At 38.2% G+C, this 20,961-nt stretch overlaps 1 protein-coding gene across 2 annotated transcripts in view; it reads left to right on the forward strand.

Moving 5' to 3' along the window:
- cnksr3 (cnksr family member 3) overlaps positions 1–20,961 on the forward strand; it is a 94,652-nt gene that overhangs the window by 55,817 nt on the left and 17,874 nt on the right. For both annotated transcript variants that reach the window (XM_069931600.1, XM_069931601.1), the window contains 5 exons: positions 1,657–1,744; positions 11,252–11,293; positions 12,871–12,990; positions 20,313–20,372; positions 20,810–20,878. In XM_069931600.1, coding sequence (XP_069787701.1) covers positions 1,657–1,744; positions 11,252–11,293; positions 12,871–12,990; positions 20,313–20,372; positions 20,810–20,878 — 379 coding nt within the window. The remainder of the gene's footprint in view (positions 1–1,656; positions 1,745–11,251; positions 11,294–12,870; positions 12,991–20,312; positions 20,373–20,809; positions 20,879–20,961) is intronic.

The following is a 20,961-nucleotide window of genomic DNA, read 5'->3' on the forward strand; positions in this document are numbered from 1 at the left end:
GTTAAACATATAAACAACACCTGTCGTCCACATTTGTGAAAACTCAATGTGGAGTTCTTGGCCTTGAAATAACTTCTCATTCTTGCATATGTGATGTTTTTGGGCACCTCAAGTCTCCCTGATTTGTCAATTTCTGGTCTGTTAGAATGGTTTGAATTTTTTGTTGCACTTTCATTGGTATTGAAAGTAGCCTGAAGTGACACTATTGTTAATATTATCTCTCCCTGTGGAGGAAGGTGTCTAGGAAGTTTTCCTCCTCTACACAGATTGATCAGGGAATTGTGGGGTGACCGGAGAGTTGTGACCTGTTGCAGTACTTTTGGGATGTTGAAAGTTGTCTATTTCTGCATAGTGTATATATATTACCTTACTGAATAATATTTAAAGTTTGCTTCAGTATTAAACATTCACAAATTGCACCAATAACAGGACCACCTTGCTAAAATTGAAAGGGCAAATTGAGAAATAGAACAAATCACTTTAAAAAAAATCAGTTGTAATTGGTATTCAATTATGAAATCCATCAAGTACAGGTTGTAATTTGATCTTTTTAATCTTTTAGTTCCAATTTGCAATTGCAGCATAATGTAAAGCTGCTTTATGCATCAAGCCTTAGATTAGGATATATTGCATGATCTGGATCTCAGTGAAATTCCTTGTGCCAGTTTTAATTTGTCACTTTGAATCAAATGCATGCAAAATTGCTTGCCTCAATGAAGTCCAATGCAGTAGTCATAGTAGTTTATTTATATAGTGCATTTAACACAGCACACTGTGCTGAACATACAATTAGGAATAAATTGATTACTATCTAAACGACGACAAGCAGCTAAAGAACACTGGCGCAGCCATCTTTTTACAGAGTCTATCCCACGAAACATTAATTATTTAAACCCTAGCCCATTCCAATACAGCTTGACTAAAGGCAGTTTCCAGATGTCTAATCTATCTAGAAATTCTGCTCTCTGGAACTTTACAATTAATGTGTTGCTTGTGCTTCTGTTCAGTATGGACAACTTTTGTGCTGCAGATCTATAGTTACAATAGCTTTTCAAATTCTGTTGGCTCTTGCCCTAATTTTGTTAGGTATAGAAAAGCTATTGTATTTATTTATGAGCTCATCTAATAATATTTTTAAGCCTTTTAAATGGTTTATGGTGCTCTCAAATCTGGCACTATGTGGTCCGGCACCCGCTGTTGGTAAAAACTCCTTGCAGACCACGCAGGATTCGAATCTCGGTCCCAACCACTAGCGTTGCACCAACCGCTATGCTAACGGTGATTTAATTTGTGATATATTTGATCCTTTTAGCTCAGAAAATGGGTTTAATCGAGGCACTTACTGAACCTTTGACAGCTATTTTCTGTGCATTTTCTATTTTCCAGCATTTTCTGTGGTCTAGCCATGGCTGGGTCCCAACACCCCCTGATTAAACAAGGTTGACCTGTATCATTTGCCATCTGAAGTTAATGAATGCAATTACTTTATTAAAAATCACTTAGATGATGGTGCATGCAATTTATTACTACTTAAACTGATTTTTTTTGTATTCTCATCTGTTCATATTATTTGTTGGTTTAAGCAACTTTTATAACTCCCCATTTTGTCTGAAGATTTGTTTTGCATGATATTATAAAATATTTATTTTATTGCAGGTTACCATTTACAGGGATCAGTGATTACTCAATGATGAAAAACAAGATTATACAGCTGTGTTTGGATTTGACAACGACTGTTCAACAGGTCTGATTTAATAATGTGTTCTTGCTTAAACCGGGTCACATTTGCGGTGGGCATTGGATTAAAAATTAATTGAGCAATCTGTTATCATTGCTTCTGACTGAACACGACAGCTCTTCACTAAGTGAACTGTAAATATACCTATTGTACTTTGCAAAGCGTGCACCAGAGTTATTGGCTATCACCATTGTCCATTGATGAATTATAATATAGCATTATAATACTGTTTAAGTACTGTACAATACTGTTTTTAATAGTATTATAAGACAAAATTTTGACGACTTTGTAAAGTGTGCTAAAAGTGAAATACATCTATGCTGTTGCTGTGGTTTTCCAAGAATTTCTTTGCCTTTCAGAAAATACTTAAGCTCACTAAAGATTTTTCCATAAAATTGAACTTTGTAAATGCCAAATATCACTCAAGTCCCTGGTGTGCTGTGCAAAATCAAATTACAGGCCCAGAAGAAGGATAGTAACAAATAAAAGCAACTAAATTTTCCTCTTGCTCAAACAAAGATAAATTCAAGAAAATTAAGCGGCATGCTTAGTATAATGCTATTACAGCACCAGCGACCTGGGTTCAAATCTGATGCTGTGTGTACATTCTCCCCATGTGCACGTATGTTTTCTCCAGGCGCTCTAGTTTTCTCCCACATTCCAAAGATATGCAAGGTTAGTAGGTTAATTGGTCTCATGGGTATATTTGGTTTACACAGACTCATGGGAAGCACAGGAAGGGCCTGTTTCCATGTTGTATTTCTAAAATTTAAAATAAATTTAAACTTTTATTTAAAGAAGTTCAAGAAAAGTAATGCAGAATATTGGCGTGCGATTTAAGAGGTAATAGTTGGGTGCCTTCCATTTTCTGTGTAGCCTCGCTTGTGTCTTGTGATACTGAAATTTGTTGATATTTTTCAATGTAGGGATTATGACTTACAGAATTGACAGCAAAATTGGATTTTTGAGGTTAGGAGGAAAACATTCACTAAACTTGGAGTTAGTGCTTCTTGTGAGTTTATTGTCTATTTTTTAAAATTAATTCTTCATCAAAGGCTGATGGAATGGAATTGCAGCAGCTTTTTAATTATATCGCGACGATTGAATTCCATGGAATGCTCTTCATCTGCTCTGAGTAAGGTTAGTGTAAGTGCCTCTTGTTCAGGTCAGCAGTTTTGAACTGGGGACAAGCAATGTCCTTTTGGCATGGGATGTAGTTCCAAATTGTGCTGACATTTCTGGGCAAGGACAGGAACCCAGGAAAGATTAATGTCATCTTGTGTATCCTTTAATACTTCATTATTCTGGAATCTGTCGTTGTGTGCAACCTTCAAATGATGCTGTAGAAAGCCAGGGTAGAAATAATCTGGCACTTGCTGTGTCACTGAGCATGGTCACCACAATACTATTAGGAATTGGTATGGTTAACTGAGCAGTTAGCGCAATGCTATTTACGGCATCAGCCGTCGGTACTCGAATCAAGCACTGTCTGTAAGGTGTTTAAATATTCTCCTTGTGTTTGCGTAGGTTTCTTCCAGGTACTCTGGTTTCCCTTCACCCTTCAAAATTGTATGGGATTTGTAGGTTAATTGGTGTATTTGGGTGACTTCGGCTCATGGGCCAGAAGAGCTTGTTACTATGCTGTACCTCAAATTTTAAAAAAATGTAAATTTTATCATCTCTTGGATGTCAATTATTTGCATTTTCTTCCCACTTACCACAGTTTTTTGAAGGGATTACCCCATGTTTACTTAGCCCTCTTCATTCTACAGAGGATGGTATTTAGCTTTATTTCTACCAGAATAGTATCTTGCAGGAACTGATCAATCATGCATAATTTTCAGACCTTTTGAATGTTTCTGCTGAGGGATATATTTAGAAGTCATGCAATATAGTTAATTTGGTCAATTTTTCATTTGAGCACAGGCAATCAAAATTTATCCTACATATCTACTTGCTCTGAGAATGTCAAGTCAATGTGGACCGATAGGTTTTGAATTGATATTTGTGTCAGTTGGAACAGGATTATTTAATTCTCCTAGAACAGTTAACTTCAAATTGCAATGATGAAAAGGTGTTTCAATCTGCTGCAAAATGTACCTTACCAAGTAATTTTTTTTTAAACTAAGAACATTGACTTAGGTCTTTATATTTCTAAGTAATGTACTAGGACCAGTTGCACAGTATTAAATTGGTAATCCTTCCCATTTTATCCTCCGAATTACAGTACAACTCCGATTATCTGAAATCGGATTCTCCGAAATACTCATTTATCCCAATATTTCTTTTAATTTCAGATAAATGAGGATATCCGAAGCAAATCAGAAAACCTCATTTATCTGAAATTTTTTTGGAGCCAAACTGACTGGGGATGTCAGGCTGCCGGTGGCAGCAGCAGTGGACCTCGGGCTCCCGGGCAGGAGTGGGAACCTCGGGCTCCCAGCACGAGTGGGGCCTCAATAGGGAATAGTCAATGATCAGCAGTGGGCAGCATTTTTTGGTGAGAATTAAAAATTATTTTAATGCTTAAAAAGTCTTCCCTTGATGTTTATTGTTGTTTAAACACTGTTACAAATGATTTGCTGTTGCTACTGGGCTGTTTTTTAAAAAATGACCATTTATCCGACATAGGCCCGGTCCCGATCATTTCAGATAATCTGAGGTGTACTGTATTATTATTATTGTTTATTCTTACACCACACCTTTTTTCCACCTGGGATAAATTGTAGACCATGGTGCAAAAATCTATGCCTTCAGGTGTCTTGAAACTTGTCATTCTCAATTCAAATCAATGGAAATCATTTTGAATATTTTTCCTATGCTCAATTTTATGTACAGTTCATTAAGAGCATTTAAGTGATCTAATCTGTATTTATTCAACTTGTATATCCATATACAAAGACGATGCCACTTTAGTTGCCCATTCAGAGCCAGCTCTCCAGCGCATGACGTCCTGTTTTGCGGAAACTGCCAAAATGTTTGGCCTGGAAGTCAGCTTGAAGAAAACTGAGGATGATTGGTTAGATATTTGTTATGATAGTGTAACTAGATTGATAAATGCATGATTGATAAATCCTCCATCAGCCAGCTCCCCACCATGACTACCAGCCCCCCCACATCTCCATCAGGCACACACAACTCAAAATGGTCAACCAGTTTACCTACCTCGGCTGCACTATTTCATCTGATGCAAAGATTGACAAAGAGATAGACAACAGACTCGCCAAGGCAAATAGCGCCTTTGGAAGACTACACAAAAGAGTCTGGAAAAACAATCACCTGAAGAAACACACAAAGATCAGCGTGTACAGCCGTTGTCATACCCACACTCCTGTTCGGCTCCGAATCATGGGTCCTCTACCGGCATCACCTACGGCTCCTAGAACGCTTCCATCAGCGTTGTCTCCGCTCCATCCTCAACATTCATTGGAATGACTTCATCACCAACATCGAAGTACTCGAGCTGGCAGGGTCTGCAAGCATTGAATCCACGCTGCTGAAGTCCCAACTGCGCTGGGCGGGTCACGTTTCCAGAATGGAGGACCATCACCTTCCCAAGATTGTGTTAATATGGCGAGCTCTCCACTGGCCACCGAGACAGAGGCGCACCAAAGAAGAGGGACAAGGACTGCTGAAAGAAATTTCTTGGTGCCTGCCACATTGACCACCGCCAATGGGCTGATATCGCCTCCAACCGTGCATCTTGGTGCCTCACAGTTCGGCGGGCTGCAACCTCTTTTGAAGAAGACCGCAGAGCCCACCTCACTGACAAAAGACAGGAGGAAAAACCCAACACCCAACCCCAACCCACCAATTTTCCCTTGCAACCGCTGCAACCGTGCCTGCCTGTCCCGCATCGGACTTGTCAGTCACCAACGAGCCTGCAGCAGACGTGGACATACCCCTCCATAAATCTTCGTCTGCGAAGCCAAGCCAAAGATTCTTGATGTCTGCAAGAATAGAAGTCTTGTGAAATTGTAATTGTACACTTCTTGAAGCATATTCCTTCATGTCTCTGCCAAAAGTAATCAAGGCACGAGATGTCTGTACTGTTTTCTGAACTGGAAAAAATCATCTAACCTGCATTTGGCACATTTAATAATGACCCAGAGGAAATTTGGCAGAATGTTTGAATCCTGTTGTGTGCTAAAAATTATATTTGGCTTGAATGCTTTATAACACGAGTTTCTACTTTGGCTTTGATGTCAAAGCAGTGTTCATAGATTTTACTCAATGGGGTCTTTCCAGAATTCTGGTCCAAAAAATATGTACAGTCTAAATAATGTCTTGCTTTGCAAAATTAGTTTTCACAAGCATTTCTTTGAAACTATTTGAACTGTTATTATGGGCCAAAGATCATTGAATAGAAATAATAGATGTTCCTCCTTCAAAATTGAACATTAAAACCCTTTCATGGAAGATTAATTTATTATACAGTATTGTTAAATTTATTGAACCATAACAAAATTATTGAGGCTGCCGAATTTGGGCACTGTTCCGTCTGTTTTGAAGTCTAAGCACTAACGAGTAAATTGATATTCAAAATATCCAGTGAATATTAAAGGATGCCAGTAGGGCCCTTGCATGACCAGTGGGAATGGTTGTACTATATATTTCAGCCTCGTTTTATGGTATATCTGGTGTATAAGTTGACCCCAATTTTTGGGATGCCTGAGTTGGTCATTTGCAGGGGTATATGTTGACTCCCAAAGATCACGTGGATTGATCTGCTGGGCGTTAGCTGGAGGTGATTGTTATCATGGAGGCTCCATCAACACAACACAACTCACGACGAAAGTATGAAGTGAGTTTAAAATTAAAAGTGATAGAAATGGCCAAGAAAACCATCAATAGTGCTGCTGCAAGGAAATTTGATGTATATGAGAAGTCAATAAGAGATTGGAGGAAGAAAAAAGAGACTTGAAGAAAAATACCAAATAGGCAAAGAAAAGGAATCGCTTGTTGGCCAGAATTGGAAAATCATGTTGCAGAATGGGTACGTGAACAGAGGCAAGATTGCGACAGAGTCACCCAAAAGTTGTACCCAGACATCAGTAAAGATTTTCAGGTTACAGTAGGCTGGTGCAGCCGTTTCATGAATAGGAAAAATCTGGTATTACGACAAAAAACAAAAATTGGACAGAAACGACCAAAAGATCTTGATCATCAAGTTGTAAGTTTTCACCAATTTATTATATGGAACCAGCAGAAACACCAGTTTTCATTGGCAAATATCGGAAACATGGACAAAGCCTCCATGAATTTTGACATGATAGAACAGTGGAATGGAAAGGTGTTTAAACTGTGCAAACCACAAGTACAGACCATAAAAGGACCAGGTTTATGGTGGTGTTATTGTGCATGGATGATGGGGCAAGGTTAAGGCCCACGGTAATCTTTAATTGCAAAATTAAACCTAAAGTAAAATTCCCAGTGGGTATTTTTGTACATTTTCATGAAAATGGATGGATGGATGAAAATGGTGTAAAACTATGGATAGACAATGTGGAACAGGCGGTTTACACAAAGTATAGATATATTTCGTAGCCTCTTAACTGAGAGGACTAAAATAAGTAGATTAGCACTACATAATACTTACATGGCGGTTATCCCAGGTGGTTGATGTCTTTATTGCCACCTCTTGATGTCTGCTTGAACAAGTCATTCAAAGACCGTGTGCGCGAGGAATGGAATACATGAATGTCAAGTCCAGAAAAGTCGTTTACAAAAGGCGAGGCAATGCAGCAGCTTGATGTGCTGTGTAACTTCATGCTCAAGGCATGGGACAAAGTTAGAGATTGATTAAAATAGTTAAAATATATGGTATGTCTTGTGCAATTGATGGAACGGAAGATGATTTATTGTGGGACACTGATGACAAAGCTGACACTGGCTCATCAGATACAGACTGCAACCCATATGATGACTGTTTAAACAGTGAGAGTATGGATGTGCTTGCTGCCGTCTTTGCCTAGAGAAAGATAACGATGGTAGTAATTTTGAAGGGTTCTAATTGTGTTGTTTTCAATGAAAATCTGTCGCATTCGGGTTTTTTGTTTATCAAGGGTCGACTTTTACGCTGAATCTGCTGTTCATGGGTTGACTTGTACAACAAATCAGCATGGATTGGATTTTGAGCTGAATTAAAGATCTCAAAAGTATATCTGGCGTGTAAGTTGACCCCACCCCCCTTTTTTGAATTTTTTTTTTACATTTCATGACTCAACTTATTGGCAGAAATATGCAGTAATTGATGCATCTTCATTTTAGATGCCAAACTTGTAGCGTTGATGTGTCAAATTCCACTGAGATAATTTTATAAAGGATGTACAGTACAACTCCAATTATCCAAAATCAGATTCTCCAAAATCCTAATTTACTCAAAATTTTTTCAGAGCTGAATTGACCTCACAGGTTGGAAAAAAATTCACTCATGATTGTCCTTGTTCAGGTAACTCCTGCCCCTCTCGCTTTCCATTTCTTGTTTACCTTCCTCTATTGACTTTTCTCTCCAACTCTCCCCCTCAAACCTCGTGCCACTGTCGCCCAGCCACAAGTGGTCAGAAGAATCTCTTGTCCTGGTGTCATCAATGATTATGCCTTCTTTAGCTGAAATCGGATGGTTTAAGATGCAACTATGTTATTCCAGAACACACTATATTAACAGCAAGGACAAGTCTAAAAAGTACACTAATGAGGGAAGGAGCGGGGGTCTCGGCTCCTGGGAAGGAGCAGAGGCTTCGGGTTCCCAGGCAGGAGCAGGAGCGGGCCGTCAATGGGGAGGTTTTGGTGATCGGCAGCAGCCAGCATTTTTTTTGGTGAGAATTAAACATTATTTTAATACTTAAAAAGCTTTCCCTTGTTTGTTGTTGATTAAACAGTGTTGCAAGTGATTTGCTGTTGCTACTGCGCTGTTTTTTAAAAATGACCCGTTCTCCAAAAAAAAATTTATCCCACATAGGTCCAGTCCTGACCATATTGGATAATCAGAGTTGGATTGTAAGTTGGTTTTGCTGAAACAGGAAATGGAGGCTGACGACAGTTAATAACTTGGATTAACAACTTTCTGGTTTTACCAATCTGCTGAGGTTGCCATTTGTAGAAATGAGTTGCCTAGTAATATTTATGGAATAGAATTCATTAAAGGAGGTTTTGATGAATCCTATTCATAAAGGATATTTTTAATAAATGTCAAATGAGCATTAAAAATGTAATAAAGGATTGTAGTAAAGAACAGAAGCTGCAGATACTTGAAACTTCAACAGGCAAAGGATATAAAACTTGAGGAACAACGCATCTCTCTTGAACATGATTTGAGTTTTATAATTTCCACTTCCACTGTTTCCATCTTTTTACCTACTCTTGTACTTAATATTTTTCTTTCTCTCTCCCCACTCTCCCCCACCACCTTCCTAGTGGTCTCTCTCTACCTGTCTCTCCACTCACTCTCTCTGGCCTATCACCTCTGGGCCTCTTCCCACCTTCTTCCTCCCTATATATGTAATATCATCCCCTTCCCTAGTCTTGATAAAGAGTACAGACCTGAAATGTTGACTGACTATTTCTACCCATGAATGATTTCTGCCTGCTGAATCCTTCCAGTATTACTGTCTAAAAGATTCCAGAAATCTGGAGAAAAAAAAATTGTGCAGGTACATGGCCAGACAGCATCAATGGACAAAAGAATTTGGTGAAAGGTCATGGACTTGAAACATTAACTCAGTATTTCTATCTATAGTAGCTGCTTGATTTTCTGAGCACCTCCGGTATTTTCAGATTTAGTTAGAAAAGTTGCCAGTTAAACATTGAAACCAAGGTAAACAATGCTGGAAATCTGGAGCAATACACAGCTCTGGAGGAACTCAAAGGGTCAGACTGTTCAGTTCTGTGCATGAATGATCTAATTATTTCTACCCAATGATCTTTGATCCATTATAACTTTCAAAGAAATCTTTATGAAAAATAATTTTACAAATCAATAGACATTATTTAGACTGTGCACACCTTTAGGACAAGAATTCTGAAAAAAAAGCCCCTTTGAGTAAATGTTATTTTTCTATGAGCAGTCCTGCATCAAAGATAAATTAGAAACTCGTGCTATAAAGCATTCATGCCAAAAACTACCAAAGAGAAGTTGAACACTCAGCAGGATTCTAACATTCTACCAAATATCGAGATTTGCCAAATGCAGACTAGATGTGTTTCTCACTTCAGAGAACAGTTCAGACATCTTGTGCCTTGATTACTTTTGGCGCAGAGATGAAGGAATATGCTTTCTACTCATGCTGTCGAATTTCAAACAGAAATTTTTTAATAATTGTCAAGCAATGAAGTGAAGTGGTGTTGAAATGTGAGTTACCAAGGTAATGTACTGGTACTTTTAATTTTCTTTAAGTCACCAAGAATTTCCAAGACTCTAAGAATTGTATGCCTCGGTGTAACTCTTTGGACAGAGGATATTATCAGAGATGTGGAATATTTTGTAAATAAGATTATAAGACTTGTGTTGCACCCTCTGTACCTATTTTATTTACATTGTCACTGAACACTACACCACCATCACTCAACTAATAATGGAGGTTTATTTTTTGAATTATAAGAAATGTAAAAATATATTCAACCCCATTTCTTTTATTGCCTGCTGAACACGAGTGTTAACTGAGATTAATATACAAGTCATCTACTCCTTTCTGGTCTATGCTGAACATTTGTAGTCATTACTTTCTGCAATTAAATGTTAATTATTACATTCTCCTTCATGACTTGTTCATAATGGATCTGACTGACAAAATGTTCCAGCAATGGATTTTTGAGTTTTATTTTGTAGTTGGTGGGTTTCCATGGAAACCAGTATTGACTTGTGACTTGTAACTGGACGCACAAAATAATGTTTTGAAAGTAGTGTGCTGTCAAATAATTCCTATCAAGTAAAATGTGGCTTTGCCTATTAGTTAGAAAGTTTTGGAAATGTATTTGAAATATTAACATGAAGAGTAGCTTTTGATCTTGTTTGAGGTATACTCTAATAAAATTTCAGCAGGACTTTAAGGTGTTAAAGGTGGTTTGAAATATATAACTAGTTAATTTAAATTCTAAACATAATATCTTGGACATCAGAACCATGATATTGCTCCCCACCATCTCTCTTCTTTCGACCATACCATCCCCCACCACCACCTTCCCCCAAAAGTAGTTGTGTTAATTCTCTACTCCTCCAAATCAAAAAATTATTCAAAATTTGCTTTAAAATACTGATTTGCTGTTTTTCTTCACACTTGTGACCTTTTAAGAAATGTAGTGGTGCAGCAAAGGCCATAAGTGTGAAGAATAACAGTTGAGGGAACAGGAAAACACAACTGGAGTGCAGTATGATGGGCTACATTAGGGATGCCCTGTAAAAGCTGGTCAGTATGTTAACTCTCATTATCATTTGGAGCTTTCAGGAGTTCTAAAATGTGTGGCATTTTATATTTCAATATATTTTCACTGATGTTGTGTTTATTTTTATACCAGGACTCCACTGTGTACGAAATGGAAGATCGTGTTATTAATGTTGTAAGTGGTTTTTTTATTTCCAATGTTAAGTTGTGTGAAAACAATCAATGTAACCTTGTCCCACAAGTTGAATTAATAGGTAAGAAAAGAAATAGACCTTCAGAATGAGCTGTATTTTTGGTGAAAGTCCCCTGATTAGCCTATATTGTTTCCATAAATTCGTTAACTCTCCACAACCAATAAAAACGATTCAACATTAAAAATGCTACTAATTTCCTCATTGAAATGAAAACAATAGCCAGGTTCAGTATATCTGTGGACAGATGGCCATTGTTGTTGCATGTGACTTGCCCTCATTGGTGTACTTTTTGGACTTGTATCCTTGCTGTTAATATAATGTGTTCTGCAATAAAATAATTGCTTTTAAACCATCCGATTTTAGCTAAAGAAGGGTAATCATGGTATTATGTGATGCTGCTGTGTTTTATTTTGTCATGGGAATTTGCAGCTAAGTCCTGCTTTGTTTTTATTCTGAAAATATTTTCACAAAATTGAAATTTTGATTTGTCAGTTCTGTCTTTCTGCACTAAAAGAAAAACTCTTAAATTTGCAAGATAGTTTGAAGTACTAAATAAGATTCCAGAATTATTGTCAGAGTACATACATGACATCACAATATCACATACAACACTACAGGCGAAGCAGAATTACCACTTATATTGGTAGTGCAAAAACAACTGCACTCAACATAGGCATATAAACAAATAAAAAAATTATAAACAAACTGTGCAATTAGAGAGAGAAAAAGATTGATGAACTGCAACTGTGAGTCCTTAAATGAGTCCCCTGATTGAGTTTATTGTTGAAGAGTCTGATGGTAGAGGGGTAGCAGTTGTCCCTGAACCTGGAGGTGCAAGTGTTGTGGCACCTATGTGTCTTTCCTGATGGCGAGGACAGAGCATGTGCTAGGTGATGTGGATCCTTGGTGATTGCTACTGCTCTCTGACAACAGTGTTCCCTGTAGATGCTCTCGTTGGTGGGGAGGGTTCTGTCTGTGATGTCCTGGGCTGTATCCATTACCTTTTGAAGGGCTTTATGCTCAAGAGTATTGGTGTCCCCAAATCAGACCATGATAAGCCAGTCAGCACACTTTCTACCACACATCTATAGAAATTTGCCAGGGTTTTTAATGTCATACCAAATGTCCACAAACTTCTGTGTGCAAATTTTATGTGACAACTTCTGAATGCTTTTTGTATAAGTTTCAAACCAGTGATTTTTTTTCATGTTACAGCTTCAGGACTAAAATGAGGTAACATGCTAACATTGCTCTCTCTCTTTTGGCTACAGTAGCCTAAAATAATTACAGCAGCTTCACAAATTCATCAGCTGTGTCTTAAGCTCGCGTTTGGTCATGCAGGTTATAATACTTGTATATAGTGTAATGCTTATTTAAAGGAAAATGGCAAACTACTAGCTAAATAAAGCTATAAAGTTCTTGTTAATAGTGAAAATATTAAAACAAAACTTTTTTGAGATGTATTTGATATCGGTCTTAAGTTTTCCAAAAATATTTGTTCTTCATGTGTTTTTATCACGATCATCCTGCGATCATCCAATTTATAATTTTTTTCCAGTGTAAAGTTCTTCATGGTATTTGTGATCAGACAATTAGATCTACATCTGACCCTTTGTTAAGCCAGAGTGCTTGTCTAGAGGAGGTTCAATTAGTAAACATCAAACCAAGTGAAGGATTGGTAAGCTTGCATTTTACGTCATATGCTTCTTTGTCATCCCTGTCATGGCTTTTCCATTTTCACTTTTCTAATTGGTTGTATTGTTTATGAGAGATCTATCTTGCATGCTCCATCATCCTTTGCCAGTCATGTCTCCTCCCCCAACTCCCTCCCCACTCCCACTCAAAACTAATGTTGCTACTCTGGTGGGTGCAAAGTTGAAAAATATATAAGTAGCTGTGATGACCCCTTCATCTGATTTCCCCAAAGAAAACCTTTTTGGGGTTTCCTGGGTACTGTGACTAGTCCAGCAATTAAATTCCTGAAGACTGACTAACTGCTCAAGTTTTTCTGATCTCAGCCTGCACCCTTTTCGGGTGGAGCAGATGCGCGGCAATGTCACGCAGCAGGAATAGTAAAATGCAACCAGCTTCAGTTCTTGTATGGGACTTACCAAGTGTATTGTACACGAACATTTATAGCTTGCTATGAAAATGTGGTTGGGAGAGAAGGTTTTAATTTTTCTAAAATTTGGGAGCACCCATTATCTAATGTGTTGAATTACAAAGGAGAAGATAAGGACCTGCAATATCAAGTATTCAGTATAGTAGCATTTCCAGGTGTCTATTGTTCTTGACTAATAGGTTGATTATGATCATGAACCAGCATTTTCACTTTCAAATGTTTGAATTTAATTTAGAGATACAACATGGGAATAACCATTTGACCAATTAATTTATTAATCCGAAATGTCTTTGGAATTTCTGTGATATTTTGTTCCCAACTTGTATTTTGACATGCTAATTTTTCACATTTATATGGAATTTTGCCTGATGCTGATGATCATTTAGTCATAGTATGGAAACTGGCCCTTTCTCCTGACGTGCCCATGCTGACCAAAATACCCCACCCACACTATGTCCACCTGCCTCTATCCCCGTAAACCTATCCTAACTTTGTATCCATCCAAATGTTTCTTCAACATTGCATTTCCTCAACTACCTCCTTCAGCACCTTGTTCCATCCTACGTTTAAATTTAAAAAGTCACCCCTCGGATTTCTATGAAATCACTTCCCCACCAACCACCCCGCCAAATGTCCTCTGGCTCTCAATTCCCCTACTCTGGGCAAAGGACTCTGTGTGTTCACGTGATCTGTTCCTCATTATTTTGTATACCTCAGTTCACCCCTCATCAACATGCACTCAAAAGAAGAAAGTCTCAGCCTGCTCAACCTCTTCCCTATACTCAAACCTACAAGTCCTACCAACAATATGTGACTGTGGCCATAAAAGGCAAAACTGAATAGACTTTTTTCCAGCTGCTTCTCTGCTTTCAATGCAAAATGGCTTATTTTCTAGAATTTTTGTGGAGCTAGCACATTAAGGTGAATATTTCCAGAATTTTATATATGGCTGATATTCTGTCTTTTAGTTGTGGCCTCAGATGAAAAGTTCACAGCTGAACTTGCAATTCACATAAACCCTGATTGTATTGGGATGTTTGGGAAAGGTCCAAATTGTCTATTTGGAATTGCAACTTTATTGGACTGAAAGAAATTCAGTCATCTGCATTGTTTCCATTCTTTTCAATGGGACTTCTAGTTTTAGTAATTTATGCAGGGAAGATATTTTGGTAACATAGCTGTCATTGTTTTGGGAGTATTAAGTGAACTAAACATGGGAAGTGGGTTCTTTTCTGTTGTCAGAAAATTAAATATACTTTTTATGTTAATCGAGCCATTCCAATTTTCAATTTCAGCTCATTTGTGTTCCGAACCAAAGGAACTTTTCTGAAGAAATGACAATAATCTGGCACCCTTTGGTAGTTATTCAAAATGAAGGAGAGGGAGAACATTTAATTTCCATTCTTTGTACATGATCATCTAAAGGAGAATGAAAGTTAACATGGTATAAGTAAGTTAATTAAAATATGAAAATATTGATTTGTAGGATTCACTCCATCTTTTCCATAAATATAAGCATCATTTGGCATCCTAGAGTTTTGCCAGATTATATTGGAGATCAGGAAGAAATTCCACTATTATCTTGGATGTTTCCAATGATGGGAAAATCCAGAACCTGGGGCCATGGTTTGAGGATAATAGGCAAACCATTTAGGACCGAGATTAGGAGGAATTTCTTTACCCAGAGGGTGGTAAATCTGTGGAATTCATTGCCACAGAGGGCAGTAGAGGCAGGTTCATTAAATATATTTAAGAGGGAATTAGATATATTTCTTCAGTATAAGGGTATTAAAGGTTACGGAGAGAAGGCGGGAACGGGGTACTGAACTTTAAGATCAGCCATGATCTCGTTGAATGGCAGAGCAGGTTCGAAGGGTCGAATGACCTACTCCTGTTCCTATCTTCTATGTTTCTATTACATAGAATTTGTTTTCGTCCATCATAAGGGAGACAGATTCCCCATCAGTAGAAATGGCCTGAAATGCCTCTTTGAGTCAAAGAAAGAAAAGCCTCCAGAGCTTCCACAGCCCCCTGCATCCACACAGAGTCGAGTCCAAACCATTGGCAACCCGAGCTCCAGATTCAAACCTTCGACATGATCAGGAACCCTTCAGTGCCCTCGGCACCCTCTTACATCCCAGTTCCAATACCTGGTAACCCTTCAGCCAGTCTCCAACAGTCCACAGCCCAGTGTGAATCCTTCGACTGCAATTTCCAGCAGCCCACAGCCTGAGTGGGTTCCTCGTCTCACGTCACCAACAGCCCGCCACCTGTGTGTCTCTTCAACCACAGAAGCACTCAGTGGTCCACTGCCATGGTCACCGTCTTGTGGGTTGTCTCCTCTGCTTCTTCTCAAACAGGGTGTGCTCTCCCGATTTTTCTGGTGCCCTGCACCAGTCTTCTGCTTCCCCGGTGTCTGTAACCCCTTGTGTCAATCATAGGCATCATCATCTTGGGAGTGGACCTCACGGTCACAGTATTTTTAAATAAAACCACCATCAGCTCCATTAACAGACTGTTTAAAACCTGTAAGTTACTGATGGCAGTTGAACTAGATGATTGGACCTAGTGGGAGCGCTGTGACTCCGCTCTCTGCCGGTCTGTACCAGCGGCAGCACTGCCATTTTTTTTTTAAATGTAGGCTGACTGTGTTAATGTTAGATTGAGGTAATCAACAGGAGAACAGTTTAATTGCTACAGGTATACATCGAGGTTGGCTCTGACTGTTAGTTTAAGTAGAGTTGAAAGTAAGCTAGTATAATGTCCTGATAGGTATTTTAAATTCCCTTCACATCCTAAAGTTGTGTAGGTTGATAAGTTAATCGGAGATTGTGTAGGTGAGTGGTACGATCTGGGGAGAATTTATAAGAATGTAGGAAGAATAAAAGATGACTTGGGTAGTATTAGCATAAATGGGTTTTTAATGGTTGGGATTGACTCTGAGATGAAAGGCCTGTTTCTGTGCCATTTCAGAGTACAGTATAAACAGCTAAACAATTGCATAGTCCACAAGTCCAATCCAATCTCATGAACTTGCCACATCCATTGTGAACGCAGAGACCTCAACCCAAATATAAAACCTAACCCAAATATGGCCAACCTGTCGCCCACCCAAGCCTGAGTACTTCATTTTTTCACATTTATCAAATGGTAATTGCAATAAATATAGTCTCTAACCTGTAATTTGAGAAGGAACATAAAAATTCCTCAAGGGCAAGACGTATACTGTAAGACAAAGTAAATGATCTTTTCCTGAATAAAGCAGTCTGCTGGATTCGGGTATCCAGTCTGACCTGAAGTTAAATATGTTATCCGAATCTGCATCTGACCCAAATTGGGGGGATATGGTCCAGTCAGTCTTGCATTAAAGGTAAAGGTTCCATTATTGTCACGTAATACTACATTTAGAATGTAACATACATGAAATTCTTTAACTTTGTGTACCATAAGGAAGACAGAGTCGCCACTTTGTCCAGTGCCCCTCGCAGAAATTAGGTTGCCAGGGTGTATGGTGATGGATTATCTTTTGGTTATGGAATATCAAGAATAATTTCAGTAGTTCATAACTGAAGATGATTCTTTATTGGGCACCAGGAATGCTGAATGGATGATTTTTTTTCTGGCCCTCTGATCTCCACACCTTACACCATAAATCACAGACTTTTCCTAATTTGCTATGTGTGATATCTAGAAAAGATTAACTTTGTCAATACAAAGGAAGTTTCTCCTTACAATATCCTGCCTGTAGTGTCAATGAACTGTGCACCAGTGGCAACCCTGGTATTTCAACAATAATGTCCAACATTACCCAAATATGCATTAACTATAAAGAAAGTGGTGTAAGAGCTTTACCAATTATTAGCCTAACAATCATTCAGTTATCATCGAAGTGGTAAAAGGAATTGTCACTGAATCAAAATCTGCTCATCTCTCTCTCCTTTCACTGACGCTTTTATCTCTGGTTACAATCCAATAAAGTTAATTACTTTATTTATATAAGTTTTGAAGGAAAAAAAAATTGAACATCATTTCACTTTAAGATTGTGTTCTCATGAAAATTTTGAAAAAATGTCAACAATGACAACTATATAGTCTTTCAATAATTTGTGTTAAATGTGTATCATAACTGTACATTTGAAATTTGGTTAAATGGAGTACAATGTGCAACATTCATCATAAAAGGGAAAAGTTGTCAAGTTTGATTATCTTCATGTTTTTAAAGTTTCGAGATCTTCACTTTGGCTGGTAAATGTCCAGCTCAAACTGCATCATTGATGATGATGGTTGGTAGTTTGTTAAAATTATCTGATATTTCAAGTGCAAGTATTGCTATTTGAGGCTATCCCTGCTTGGCAGGGGTATTCATGTGCCAGATTTCAATTACAAGGATTCTTGGACTGAACATTGATCTTTTGGACTGTAACTATCAACACTGAGAATGTCTGAAACCTGATATAAGGCAGCTAATACTTAATCCATATTATCACGGAAACTGTCTGGGCTTGTTAGTTGTATCACAAAGAATTTTTGGAATCTACCATGCATTTGCTTTGCATTTGAGGAACAGTTACTAAATGTGAAGTATCTTCACAAGGTAATGAATATTTGAATACATTGCTGCAATATATTCTTGTTGCACTCGGTGTTGAAAAGGCACTTCAAGATTTCTTTAATGTCATGTAATTGTGAAGAACATGTAATATTACACAAAATTGCCTTCTGCCTGCCATAAGGCAAACAAAGAGTCGCCAATAGTGTCACCCAGTGCCCCTTACAGTTAAGAAGAAGAAAAGAGTGACTTTAGAGTCATTGAGTGTTCATGGAATCTCCTCCAGGGCTCCCATTGCATTTGAAAACTTATAAAAGGTTATTGCATGATGTGGGATAACACAGCTGAGAAATATTGGCATGGAAAAGAGATTGGCAAACTTTAAAAAAAAGCATTGAAGTAAAAAGGACCCTTTTTTGCTATCATTAACTACCATGAATCCAGTGGGATCAGAGTAGGGGCTCCAACTGTTTATTATTAATAATTTGGATGAAGGGGCTGCATGTACTTTGCTGATGATACAAAAATAAGACAGTAGGTTTTGAGAAGGATGCAATGGATGGGTTAAGTGAATCAGCAAAAAGTACACAGAGGGAATATGATGTGGGAAATTGAATGGTTGAACACTTTGGAAGCAAGAATGAAAATATGAAGTATTTTGCATAGTTTTAAATGCTGTGGTGCGATAGGATTTTGGGTCTCAAGATTAGTGTACATGTACATGCGTTTTGTTTGGCTTGTGTGTTACGGACTATAAAACTGAATTTTTGATACAACTTTGTGGCAATGGTAAGACACATGGGAACAGCACACAGTACATGGGTACTGCAAGATGTAATTGCATTGCAGACAGTGGAGAAGGTTTGCTGGGTTGATTCTCAAGATGACGATGTTGATGGATGGAGAGATGTAAACTTGTTCCTATGGTGGAGCACCAGCAATCAGGACCAGGATTCGAATCCCACACTGTCTGTAAGGAATTTAATTGAATATTTTATTGATATAGTACATTTTAAACACAATCGGATGTTGCTCCAAAGTGCTGTACATCAATTAATCAAAGAATACACGAAGCACAAAATCAACAAACACAAAAGACTAGACACTGGACCAGAGAGTTATCTTGCAGAATAGTAATGGGTTGGAGAAACACGTGGGCAGTGACAAGCTGCCTAAACACACTAGCATCGCCAACTCAACCCTGTGCCGTACAAGCCCGAACTATCTGGCCGAGTGATTGTATGTTCTCCCCATGTCTACGTGGGTTTCCTCCGGGCAATTTGGTTTCCTCCCACCGTTCGAAATGTGCCAGGGGTTTGTAGGTTAATTGGACAGCATGGGTTGAAATGGCCTGTTACCTTGCTGTAGGCCTTTTTTTTTTATAAAAAAAAAGGGAGGGCTACAGTAAAAATGGATGAAACTTGGAAGAAGAGAGAGGGGACTAGGTACCTGAAATTGGTAACTTCCGTGTTCATTCCATTGGGCTATCAACTGCCCATGCAGAACGTGAGATAATGTTCCTCAAGTTATGTTGAGCCGCCTCCTGGCAGTGTAGAAGGCCAAAGATGGATGGGTTAGTGTGGGAAGGGATGTTGAAATGGTGTTCAACCGGGAATTCAAAGGCTAAAGCATAGATGCTGCTGTTGAGAAGATGATGAGTTACCTCCTTAAACTGCAGGGAGTGATTTTGGATCCTGCAGCAATAGTGAGGAACAGTAGTTTTTTTTAGCCAAAGGTGGTGTGTGTGCCTTGGAATAGAACTTATTAATGGTACTGTTTCCCATCATCTGATATCCATCTTTGAAGTAGATGTCATGATGTGGGAGGTGCTGGCAGGGTAGGTGAGTGTCTGCAGTATATTTTGTAATAGATGGAGTGACAGTGCTCCGAGAGGGAGTGATTGCTTTGGGGAGTAGATATGGTTCTAATCAAATTACTTGCCTTGTCTGAGATGTGTTGAGTGTTGGAACTGTAGTCATCTAGGAAAGTGAAGAACATTTCATAAAATAATTTTCTGGATTTTTTTTAATGGACAATCTGTTGGACTTTGTTGAATGGAGATCCTGACTGTGAACCTGTTCATACTGATAGTATACTGGTGAACTTGATGCAAGCAAGGTTTGTTTGTTTATACGGCCTTTTCCTGTTATTTTAGTTTCCTTTCTGGGACATATTTTAGTATTGAAACTTGATCGTTCAGAATTTAGACCTAGACTCGATATGGAGTGTAGATTTCAGACCAATAACATTGAGTTATTTAAATTGGTGAGATTGTGCTGATTAATATTATTGGCTTTTATTCTTCTTCATTTACTTTTTTATTTTCCAGGGCATGTATATTAAATCAACCTACGATGGATTACATATTGTAACTGGTACAACTGAAAATGTAAGAAAGATGTTTGTTTTTTCCTGCCTTAACTAGTTAGTATTGATTCTTGGGGTTTTTTTTTGACACATTGTTCATGCCTTAGTAGGTATAAAGTTGGAAGCATTTCAGTCACATAGCAAAATGACAGTATCCGAGGTAAAAGTCACAGAACTTGGGTACCCTTTACCTTTGAATGCCTTCCAAGTAACCAGTGTCTTAGCACAGAATGGGCATTAATAGAATAGTCTTGAATTGTTACCAAATGGTAAGTGTCCTTCTGTCTCAAATCTATACTTGGTATATTTGTTAATATAATTGTGATATAGTGTGGAACTGATTATCAGTTAAATGTAGCAAAAAGATGAGAGTATTCTGGCTTGCTGATATTGCTGCAACAGGTAACCTCACTGCATCAAGGACCTATATTTTGTAACTGTTTCCATTATGTTTTGCAGTCACCTGCTGATAGATCAAGAAAGATTCATGCAGGTGATGAAGTGATCCAAGTGAATCAGCAGACTGTTGTAAGTACTGAGCATATAGCTGATACACTGATTTTGATTTAGATCAACCGTTTCCAATGGGGGCCCTACGCCCACCTTCCACC

The sequence above is a fragment of the Narcine bancroftii genome, chromosome 4 (assembly GCF_036971445.1).
Source record: "Narcine bancroftii isolate sNarBan1 chromosome 4, sNarBan1.hap1, whole genome shotgun sequence".
Lineage (NCBI taxonomy): Eukaryota > Metazoa > Chordata > Chondrichthyes > Torpediniformes > Narcinidae > Narcine > Narcine bancroftii.